Source organism: Anopheles arabiensis, chromosome 2 (assembly GCF_016920715.1).
Source record: "Anopheles arabiensis isolate DONGOLA chromosome 2, AaraD3, whole genome shotgun sequence".
Classification (NCBI taxonomy): Eukaryota; Metazoa; Arthropoda; class Insecta; order Diptera; family Culicidae; genus Anopheles; species Anopheles arabiensis.
In genome coordinates, this window is record NC_053517.1 from 108,665,741 (window position 1) to 108,676,713 (window position 10,973).

At 46.1% G+C, this 10,973-nt stretch overlaps 4 protein-coding genes across 11 annotated transcripts; 3 read left to right on the top strand and 1 right to left on the bottom strand.

Annotated features, from left to right (window-relative positions):
* The first annotated feature begins 67 nt into the window (after positions 1-67).
* Positions 68-988, top strand: LOC120895530 (MIP18 family protein galla-1). The gene is made up of 2 exons (XM_040298996.1): positions 68-649; positions 767-988. Exons 1-2 carry the CDS (start codon positions 205-207, stop codon positions 862-864), a joined length of 543 nt encoding a protein of 180 aa, XP_040154930.1. The 5' UTR covers positions 68-204; the 3' UTR covers positions 865-988.
* Positions 989-1,394: 406 nt separating this feature from the next.
* On the top strand, positions 1,395-4,344 carry LOC120895527 (maternal protein exuperantia-like). Of its 2 annotated transcripts, none has more exons than XM_040298988.1 (5): positions 1,395-1,558; positions 1,657-2,405; positions 2,498-2,903; positions 2,973-3,208; positions 3,280-4,344. In XM_040298988.1, exons 2-5 carry the CDS (start codon positions 1,667-1,669, stop codon positions 3,714-3,716), a joined length of 1,818 nt encoding a protein of 605 aa, XP_040154922.1. In that variant the 5' UTR covers positions 1,395-1,558; positions 1,657-1,666; the 3' UTR covers positions 3,717-4,344. The 2 variants fall into 2 exon arrangements, with proteins under 2 accessions (XP_040154922.1, XP_040154923.1); XM_040298989.1 differs by having other exon boundaries at positions 3,283-4,344.
* Positions 4,345-4,832: 488 nt separating this feature from the next.
* Positions 4,833-7,812, top strand: LOC120895526 (maternal protein exuperantia-like). Of its 2 annotated transcripts, none has more exons than XM_040298985.1 (5): positions 4,833-5,043; positions 5,124-5,872; positions 5,965-6,370; positions 6,440-6,675; positions 6,747-7,812. In XM_040298985.1, exons 2-5 carry the CDS (start codon positions 5,134-5,136, stop codon positions 7,181-7,183), a joined length of 1,818 nt encoding a protein of 605 aa, XP_040154919.1. In that variant the 5' UTR covers positions 4,833-5,043; positions 5,124-5,133; the 3' UTR covers positions 7,184-7,812. The 2 variants fall into 2 exon arrangements, with proteins under 2 accessions (XP_040154919.1, XP_040154921.1); XM_040298987.1 differs by having other exon boundaries at positions 6,750-7,812.
* A 98-nt stretch (positions 7,813-7,910) lies between these two features.
* LOC120895531 (small integral membrane protein 14) lies at positions 7,911-10,945 on the bottom strand. Of its 6 annotated transcripts, none has more exons than XM_040299000.1 (6): positions 10,691-10,945; positions 9,633-9,694; positions 9,448-9,570; positions 9,332-9,377; positions 9,109-9,257; positions 7,911-9,030 (listed from the first exon to the last, which is right to left on the bottom strand). In XM_040299000.1, the coding sequence occupies exons 3-6, from the start codon at positions 9,517-9,519 to the stop codon at positions 8,989-8,991; spliced, it is 309 nt and encodes a 102-aa protein (XP_040154934.1). In that variant the 5' UTR covers positions 9,520-9,570; positions 9,633-9,694; positions 10,691-10,945; the 3' UTR covers positions 7,911-8,988. The 6 variants fall into 6 exon arrangements, with proteins under 6 accessions (XP_040154934.1, XP_040154936.1, XP_040154935.1 ...); XM_040299002.1 differs by lacking the exon at positions 10,691-10,945 and adding an exon at positions 10,282-10,627; XM_040299001.1 differs by lacking the exon at positions 10,691-10,945 and adding an exon at positions 9,777-9,908.
* Between the last annotated feature and the right edge of the window lie 28 nt (positions 10,946-10,973).

The following is a 10,973-nucleotide window of genomic DNA, read 5'->3' on the forward strand; positions in this document are numbered from 1 at the left end:
GCTACCAACTGCACAGCAGAAAAGGCCTTTTCACCGTGTAGACAGGCCTTCACTTGTTGACGTTTTGCAAAGTCGCATATAAACAAAGCAAATCTCGATCACATTCAGTGCAGTCGTTTCTCCGCTCTTTCCCGTGATGAAAATTGTACGCAGTATTTAAATTGTGTTCTGATATTCCTCATCCACCACACTCCTTCCATCGTGATGCTTTCGTTTTTCCGCAAGAAAACCTCCGACGAGTTGCCCACCGGTGGATCCGCACCGTCGGCCGCGAAAGGCAATCCGTCAATCGGTGGAACAACAGCAAATGGTGAAGTGCCTCCACGACCGAGCCTGCAAGAGCTGGGCTACCGAAATGCGAACGATTTGCGTGAAACCATCTATGACTTTCTGCGCACAATACGCGACCCGGAAAAGCCCAGCACGCTGGAAGATCTGCACGTCGTGTACGAGGAGGGAATATTCGTGAACGAGCCAACGCCGGGCAACGTGAACGTGGTGCGGGTTGAGTTTAATCCGACCGTACCGCACTGTTCGCTGGCAACGCTGATAGGGCTGTGCATACGGGTGAAAATTGAGCGAAACATTACGCACAGCCTGAAGCTGGACATCTACATCAAGAAAGGTGCCCACGCAACGGAAGACGAAAGTAAGTAGCACGGGTTCGGCGAAGGTTTCGGCCGTGGGTCCGGCCGAAGACACTCCCTTGTCTAATCTATCTATCCCCGCTTTCGGCTATTCTGCACGTATTTGTCGATATTTGCAGTTAACAAGCAGATCAATGATAAGGAACGAATAGCAGCGGCTATGGAGAATCCAAACCTCAGACAATTGGTGGAGAACTGCATCAAAGATGAAGATTGAAAGACTGAACGCTATCGATGCAATAAATCATTTTTTGTGGTCATGGAAGGTGTGTGCTCACGGGGTAAGCAGTTGAAGGTAATCGATTGTTGGTAAAATAAATAGTTTCCTATATAAGTACGAATTATCGGGCGCAGATCGTAATGTAATCATTTCCTGTGATGTATCACGATCACGCAGATGTTTATAGTCTGCTACTAATAATTCGATGGATTTTTTTAAACAGCTCCAGCAGCTGATAAGATAGAATGTCAACGACCTACGCTCTCTGAATTAGCATTTAAGCATGTGAGAGTTACACGATTCCCTTTCTATGAAAAGCTGCATAAGGACATAGCAGCAAGAATCATAGCGTAAGTGACCGATCACCGTTATTGTCCTCTAGGGCTACTGAGATGCTATATACTACATCTATATCATACTGTCTCCTGGACAACAAACGACGACCATTTCTATATACGAACGATATGTGTGTGAGTGTCGGAGGCCCCTAGCAGGCTATGTCCTATGGTTCGTAATGCTTGTTTCGGCTCTCGTTTGGCCATTTTCGATTCAACGTTCAAAGGTGAAACATCTTTCGGTGAAAGTGCTCTGGAAGCCACTTTTATTAAACGAATCTACTTCATAAGTAACTCTGGCGACTCATCTTTCGAGTGAATATTTTAACATCGTTTCGAAGCAGAATCATTCAAAGGTAAGCACAAAGTGGCCAGATATTCTTGCACAAAGATTGCACACGATTAAACATTGTGTAACATCCTGCTTACCAACGTCGCACCGTTTTCAATGCAGCTAGTACAAAATGGTGGTTGGTATGGATGAATCAAAGGTCGGTGTCGACGAGGAGCAGCATTACGACGACATCAGCTCCGACGAATGCGACACGCCAGCGGGCGTGTTATCCTCCAAGTTCGACAAAACGGACCTTTCGATTAACACCAATCCGCTGCCGCACGGCAAGTACACTCTGATCGGGCTCGATATAGATACGACGGGTCGTAGACTTATCGATGAGATCGTACAGATCTCGGCATTCACACCGGAGAAAGAGTATGCGCAGTACATTATGCCGCTGATGAACCTGAACCCGGCTGCCCGCCAGCGCCACCAGGTTCGCGTGATTACGGTTGGATTTTTCCGCATGCTGAAAAGCATGCAGACCTACCGTGTCATGAAGACCAAGATGGAAGTTGCGGCTCTGAACGAGTTTCTTGACTGGCTGGAGGAGCGTCGTCGCGAGGACGAGGGGTCCGAGGGCATTGTGCTGGTGTATCATGAGCAGCGCAAGTTTGTGCCGTACATGGTCATCGAGGCGCTGAAGAAGTACAAACTGCTGGACCGCTTCTCTCAGTCGGTTAAGTCATTTGTGAATGGATTCAAATTGGCGGAGGAAAAGTGTACCAAGACCATCAAGTACTTGACGATTCGTCAGCTAGCGAAGTTAGTTTTGGACGAAAAGGCAGGATCCCGTGATGGATTTGAGGGAAATGCGGCCTACCGAGCAAGAATGGCGTTCGAAATTTCGAGATGCCTAGCAACCGGTAAGTAACAAAATGGCGGCCGCGCCATTTTGTGCAATCCTCATTAAAGATGGTTGCCATGGTTTCTAACCCTGGATCTTCTCTGATTACAGCTGAACCGAAGTCCAATGCGGTAAATGTGCCTGCTTCATCGCCAACCGAGAGCGAGCCGAATGATTCAGCTACGTCTGAAGAGGTCACCAATTCCTCCTCCACCGCTGAGGATGCAGTGAAGGATGAAGGTGACAAGCCGTCGGAGGAGAATGCTGAACAATCGGATGACGATGCGCAGAAGCAGGACGAGAAGAAGGAAGAAGCTCCTGCTGCTTCTTTGAACAGCTCTGCATCTCGTCCCTTGACCGAAGAGGATCGTGAAAAGATGTGCGCAGTGTTGTGCGAATATGCTTCACCGATTTCCACTGAAATCTCCGAGCTTGACGAACAGGAGAAGATTCTTGTGCGCCAGAATTCACTGAGACCGGTATTTTTGCTCTATTTTAAGACGACAATCTACCATCGGTAAGAACCTCTTGAGCCTCGACGATCCTAGCTCAGACCTTAAATCTATCATTGTGTTTACTTTTCCAGGGTTAAGGCTGTTACTTATAGACGAGTACTGGCTGAAACTGGCCACGATTACGAATCTTTGCGTCAAGTCTGGCAAGAGAAGAAGCGCGAAGGTCTGGAAGCGATCATCAACGAGATTGCAGAGTTGAAGGAAGACGAGCGCACGGAGCTGAACGAACTTCTTGATTGTCACTACGATCCGGACAAGCAGGCATTTAAGCCGATCGTCAAGCGTATGAAGCGTCGTCCTTCTCGAGGTGATCATAATTTCTCCATTCAACATTTGTTTAGATTTTATGGCACATACTAATATATTGTTTCCTTGTAGCAGGACAACCATTCTTCTCCAACAAGAATGGCAACGTTCCACAGAACCAGAACGGAAACAACCAGATGGCTAAGGAAAACCGGAAACCATTCAATGGTTACCAGAATAACCAGAAGAATCATAACAACCATCACAATGGAAACAACAACAACAACAACTTGGTCAATAAGCATCAGAACCAACAGAACCAGCAGCAACAACAGTACTACAACGGTTCGTCTTCCCCCGAATCTGGCATGCGTAACGGAGGATCTCCGGGAAAGCGTTTCTTCCAGCGCAACTCGCGTCGTCGTCGCGGAGGAAACGGCCAGAACCAGAACCAGAACGGTGGACAGAATCAGCAGCCGATGAAGAACCATAATGGTAATCATCATGCTTATTCGAATTCGAATCGCCACAATAACCAATTCCAGCAGCCAATGCAGGGTCACGCTTAGGCGTGTGCCGGAGAAAGCTTGCGGGACATTTTAACGGTAGATATCTGATGATTGTTGCATAGATGCAGTAGATTCAGGAACATACCCGATTCAATGAACATCGTTTTACGGATAATGGCAAGGAATACGAAACATTTTTAAACACGCTCAAATAGATTTAAGGATCATCACAATAGAAGTAGCCAACTCATTCGGTATAGTTGTCCTCGTATTTTAGAATCAGGTAGAAGCGCTGCTTCAGCAGCAAAATGTCTTAACTCAGGATCATAGGGAAGGATGGCCGTTGGACCCGTTGAAAGTATGCGCGCACTTTCTGGGGTAATTTCCAAGGCGTCATCCGGCCCGCTTTTAGTCACCCAGAAGCTAGGACCGTTTGCTTGCATTTGTGTGGTGCAGAACCCCATTTTAATATTGTGTAAATTATTTTCACTACGTAGCAATCAATACCAATGTGAGGCTGCAAAACGTCTCTTTTAGCTGTGGTGGGTTTTAGCAGCTCAGAATGAAATCAACGATTTATGTTATGATTGTAATTGATGGAAGGTGTACAACACTGGAGGTCAGACCTCTGGAAGGTGATTGCGATTCCATGTTGATGCCAATATATGATGATTTTGTTGCATATTAATAGTTGTTGTTATGTTTTATTCAAATTTCTAAGATAATTTACTTTACATTACAGTTAGTGAGCATATTATCTACTACATAAAACACATAGATAAAACTGGTTTACATAAATTCAAAAAGTTTGGATTAAAATTGCAGCAATTGGTTATGAAAAAATATGTGCGTAACGTAGATATCAAGTAAATTTTTGCATTGCATATTTATAGATTCCTGTTATAATTTCGGAAAAATGAAAAATGTTAATTAATCAAAGAAGAAATAACAAAGAAATTAAATCATTAGGAGGCACAACCACAAGTACATATTTTTATGGCATGAATATTCCACTACACTAACATATTTTATAGCAATTCTATTGATCGCCTTAGTATAGCGGAATTACCAGAACGGCACTATAGTTGTCTCTGTTTGGCACACGTAATCATTTTTCATCCCAGGGTTGCCATAGCAGTTTGGCGACGGTCACGTAGCATGCGAAGGATTTCGATCGCACAGGATCACTTTTATTCTAACGTTTGAAGAAGACACATCTCAGTGCAAGCGCTCTGGAAGCTGCTTTTACCGAACGAACTAACTTTTCAAGTAACCTCAAAAACTTGTCTCTAACGACACCACGTGCTATCCGCGAGTTTCATTTCCCGTGCAAAGTTCCCCGATTTAGCTATCATTCGTGAACATTTCGTAGTGCCTCTACCCTCAGGTAAGACCATTCAAGGTTTACCAAGTTTTGTGCAAAGAATTACAGTAATTTTCGTTCTGGTGAAACCTTCTCTTGTGTAGCTTGTACAAAATGGTGGTTGGTATGGATGAATCAAAGGTAGGACATGACGAGGAGCAGCATTACGAGGACAGCAGCTTCGACGAATGCGACACGCCAGCGGGCGTGTTATCCTCCAAGTTCGACAAAACGGACCTTTCAATTAACACCAATCCGCTGCCGCACGGCAAGTACACTCTGATCGGGCTCGATATAGATACGACGGGTCGTAGACTTATCGATGAGATCGTACAGATCTCGGCATTCACACCGGAGAAAGAGTATGCGCAGTACATTATGCCGCTGATGAACCTGAACCCGGCTGCCCGTCAGCGCCACCAGGTTCGCGTGATTACGGTTGGATTTTTCCGCATGCTGAAAAGCATGCAGACCTACCGTGTCATGAAGACCAAGATGGAAGTTGCGGCTCTGAACGAGTTTCTTGACTGGCTGGAGGAGCGTCTTCGCGAGGACGAGGGGTCCGAGGGCATTGTGCTGGTGTATCATGAGCAGCGCAAGTTTGTGCCGTACATGGTCATCGAGGCGCTGAAGAAGTACAAACTGCTGGACCGCTTCTCTCAGTCGGTTAAGTCATTTGTGAATGGATTCAAATTGGCGGAGGAAAAGTGTACCAAGACCATCAAGTACTTGACGATTCGTCAGCTGGCAGAGATAGTTTTGGATGAAAAGGCAGGATCCCGTGATGGATTTGAGGGAAATGCGGCCTATCGAGCAAGAATGGCGTTCGAAATATCGAGATGCCTAGCAACCGGTAAGTAACAAAATGGCGGCCGAGCCATTTTGTGCAATCCTCATTAAAGATGGTTGCCATGGTTTCTAACCCTGGATCTTCTCTGATTACAGCTGAACCGAAGTCCAATGCGGTAAATGTGCCTGCTTCATCGCCAACCGAGAGCGAGCCGAATGATTCAGCTACGTCTGAAGAGGTCACCAATTCCTCCTCCACCGCTGAGGATGCAGTGAAGGATGAAGGTGACAAGCCGTCGGAGGAGAATGCTGAACAATCGGATGACGATGCGCAGAAGCAGGACGAGAAGAAGGAAGAAGCTCCTGCTGCTTCTTTGAACAGCTCTGCATCTCGTCCCTTGACCGAAGAGGATCGTGAAAAGATGTGCGCAGTGTTGTGCGAATATGCTTCACCGATTTCCACTGAAATCTCCGAGCTTGACGAACAGGAGAAGATTCTTGTGCGCCAGAATTCACTGAGACCGGTATTTTTGCTCTATTTTAAGACGACAATCTACCATCGGTAAGAACCTCTTGAGCCTCGACGATCCTAGCTCAGACCTTAAATCTATCATTGTGTTTACTTTTCCAGGGTTAAGGCTGTTACTTATAGACGAGTACTGGCTGAAACTGGCCACGATTACGAATCTTTGCGTCAAGTCTGGCAAGAGAAGAAGCGCGAAGGTCTGGAAGCGATCATCAACGAGATTGCAGAGTTGAAGGAAGACGAGCGCACGGAGCTGAACGAACTTCTTGATTGTCACTACGATCCGGACAAGCAGGCATTTAAGCCGATCGTCAAGCGTATGAAGCGTCGTCCTTCTCGAGGTGATCATAATTTCTCCATTCAACATTTGTTTAGATTTTATGGCACATACTAATATATTGTTTCCTTGTAGCAGGACAACCATTCTTCTCCAACAAGAATGGCAACGTTCCACAGAACCAGAACGGAAACAACCAGATGGCTAAGGAAAACCGGAAACCATTCAATGGTTACCAGAATAACCAGAAGAATCATAACAACCATCACAATGGAAACAACAACAACAACAACATGGTCAATAAGCATCAGAACCAACAGAACCAGCAGCAACAACAGTACTACAACGGTCCGTCTTCCCCCGAATCTGGCATGCGTAACGGAGGATCTCCGGGAAAGCGTTTCTTCCAGCGCAACTCGCGTCGTCGTCGCGGAGGAAACGGCCAGAACCAGAACCAGAACGGTGGACAGAATCAGCAGCCGATGAAGAACCATAACGGTAATCATCATGCTTATTCGAATTCGAATCGCCACAATAACCAATTCCAGCAACCAATGCAGGGTCACGCTTAGGCGTGTGCCGGAGAAAGCTTGTGGGACATTTTAACGGTAGATATTTGATGATTGTTGCATAGATGCAGTAGATGCAGGAACATAACCGATTCAAAGAACATCGTTTTACGGATAATGGCAAGGAATACGAAACATTTTTAAACACGCTCAAATAGATTTAAGGATCATCTCGATAGAAGTAGCCAACTCATTCGGTATAGTTGTTCTCGTATTTTAGAATCAGGTAGAAGCGCTGCTTCAGCAGCAAAATGTCTTAGCTCAGGATCATAGGGAAGGATGGCCGTTGGATCCGTTGAAAGTATGCGCGCACTTTCTGGGGTAATTTCCAAGGCGTCATCCGGCCCGCTTTTAGTCACCCAGAAGCTAGGACCGTTTGCTTGCATTTGTGTGGTGCAGAACCCCATTTTAATATTGTGTAAATTATTTTCACTACGTAGCAATCAATACCAATGTGAGGCTGCAAAACGTCTCTTTTAGCTGTGGTGGGTTTTAGCAGCTCAGAAATGAAATCAACGATTTATGTTATGATTGTAATTGATGGAAGGTGTACAACACCGGAGGGCCAGACCACTGGAAGGCGATGGCGGTTCGATGTTGATGCCAATATATGATGATTTTGTTGCATTGAATATTTGTTTGCTTGTTCTATTTGATTAGTGGGTTGAATTTGGAAAGAAATGTACGATATTCGGATGGAATTATGGGTGTACAAAAGTAGTGTCTGTAGTTAGTGTACTAATTGTGATTAAGATTTTGAATTTTATTTCCCATTTTGAGACAGAACATTTATCGCAGGCTGGACCTGGCTATCCAGCTACCCTTGCGTGTCTTTTGTACCAATTGGGCATTAACTATCCTGTCTAGAATGAGCTTGCTTGTGTGTTTGTGGCTCAATGTACGCGCTTTGGGGAGGAAGAAAACTGTTGGTACAATTATACTACTCATGCATCTAGTATCATGTAAATACACTCAAAACATCAATCAATCCATCAATAGTAGTTACTCCTTCATTAGTGCCTAGGAACGCACCGCACCACCGATGCAGCGCCGGAGAAAACATGTATCCTTGTGTTTGTGTCACTTGTCCTATATATATTCCCAAACTGCCCCAACAATCGTGCTCAAAGCACGGTTAATACGGGGCAGCGGGGAGATGTGTTGCACAGTAGCAGTTTGAATTGTACAATTCATTTTATTGCAGCTTAATCAGGGATAAAACAAAAGTTAATGAAAAAAGAAAACAACAAAACAATATTTGCACGCACAATAACGGTTGACAATACAGGGCTATGACATATAAGACGACAAGTTAAAAAAGTAATCACATTATGCATTATCTGCTCACGCACAGCCTCTAGGAGACCGGGGCGAAGCGACGTGGGATGGGTTGGAGAGAAGGAATTTACTTTGAATTGCTTAACACAGCTTTTGGCCGGTGGTTGAACAAATAAGTGGGAAGGTGCAACCAAATCGTTACATTTGAACTATATTAGTGATGTATTGGAAGAAAGAATACAGATTGGCATTGAAACGCTTCCGGGAGGGGTGTGTGTGCGCACGGGTTGTCGTTTGTGTTTTTTGCGGTAAAAAAGGAACGTGCGCCCGAACGTGCGTTTTCCATGTGTTGTATAATTGTCTAGAAGAGAAGCGGAGAACGGGAAATGCGATGCAACATTCGTCCGGAACCGTACATACACCTCCAGCCACCACCGCGCAGTGTCATTTGGGATGGGGGAGTGGAAACAGGCAGCAAATGCTCAGGTTCGGGGTTGTGCTTTTCGTTGGCCGCTGAACGTGTGCTCCCTTCAGGATATCGACGGTGGTGCACCACCATCGTTATTCGGACCCTGGGCGGGAAAAGGGCACGATTAATTAGAACAAGCACGAGAGGGGGAACGAGCACCACAGGAGCACCAAATACATACATCGTTCGATGGAGGCGGCAGCGACTTGTTCAGGTCGTTCGATCGACGCATGGACGAAGGTCTCAGGACGTACATAACGGCCACAAAAATCAGTGCCATGACGATTAGGAAAAAGTTTGCGCCACCGGTTACATTCGGGAGACTTGGAACTGTGTGAAAGAGAGGGTTTTGAATCGTTAATAATTATCAATTGAAGAAATTATCATTTCCTCACTATACTTACGATCGGTGCATTCGTTATCGTTGCAGTACGACTGTCCTTGACGGAGCTGAAAATGATGCAACACAGGCTGTAGATAATACTTCACTAATGGCTCAACTCTACAATTGTATACATACCAGCGACATCAACCGTCTCATAGCGAGCTCATGGCTCCAGAAGCATTCACAAGCATCGAATTCGTCTGCCATTTTTGCTGCGCCTTTGCTTAGTTACTTTGAAATTCGTTCAACCGTCTGCAACTAACAAAACATCAACGTCAAAAACACTTCCAGGCCAACCGCGTGTCTATTCCTGCTCGTACACTGGACTGTTTAGAACTGGACAGATTATAAAACGGCTTCTGGTTCCTTGCTAGTAGTATCCCTACAATGATACAAATGAAACAAAACATATTTAACATAAATCATTTTCATCTCTTTCGCTTGCAGGTCCGCGGCGCGATTACTTGGATTGGAGAAAACTGTTCTAACTAGCCACAAACTACCACTTCGCACAGTACCCGAAACAAAGCGCGTTAACGTGTGCCTCCCACAGCCACTCGTATTGGGCCGTTGGGAAAATGCAACACAGCAGCCGCGGGTTTTTTTCCACCCACTATTCCCCCCTCATAGACCACCTGTGTATACGATTCCGTACCGAATTGTAAACACTTACGTGGTCTTCTCAGATTTGCGGCGGATGCGCTGTACGGGCGCTGGCGGCACACACAAGCTTCGCGCAAAACTTGTGTTGTGCTTGTTTTGCTGGTATTGGTTTTGTCACACCGATCGTACCGAGACAATAGAGACACCGCCAGTGGGTGCGAGACAGAGAGTGTGTAGCACTTTGCAAATTTGATAAGCCTTTTTAGCGCGATCGGTGGCACGGGGCTGCTCGACCCACTCGACCCAAAAGGGCTACCAAAATAAAGGGAATCGTACCCGCACACACACACATACATACATACACACCCTGGAAACACGGCCCACTTCGATGGGTGTGTTTTGGAGGTGGGTTTTGCTGCGCGATGCGATGCTGCAAGCAAGATTAGACTTCACTATAGCTTCACTTTAAAACCGCCGCCGTCACTTCTTTCTTGCGGGGTGATATCATCACTCGTCGACTGCGGAAACCGGATTGTACCGTATCCAGCGAGGCGGCCATACTGTGATCTCGAAGGGGGCTTTCTAAATGGGCACAATCACTACCAGCGCTAGATGCTCTCTTTCCTTTCCCTTCACTACATCCGTCCATCCAGCTGATACTTGGGGAGGGCTGATGAGGGGCCCCCTCCCGCCACACTCATTGCGCCATTGGATTTTTCTTACACGCGACCTTCTCCTCACAAAACACCGTAAATATTTACGTTCTTAGATTTACCTCGGCTCGGTGGCGGTGGTGGTGGTGCATCGGAACTTGACTGTGCGCAGGGAAAGAAATGAAGGTTCGCGGCCGTCGAGTCGAGTCGGTCGGGCGAAAGTTTTCACACCAACTGTTTTGCTAATGTGGCAATTTTGCAGCTGGTTGGCTGTGGCTGGTACGGAGAAGGAAAAAAACCCCACACACAACACACAAAAACACAGACAAGACACCCTTCGTTTGCTGCGCACCACCCCCTCTTCTATCCGCTAATGACAAAACATCAACAAACGCTGGCCTGCTG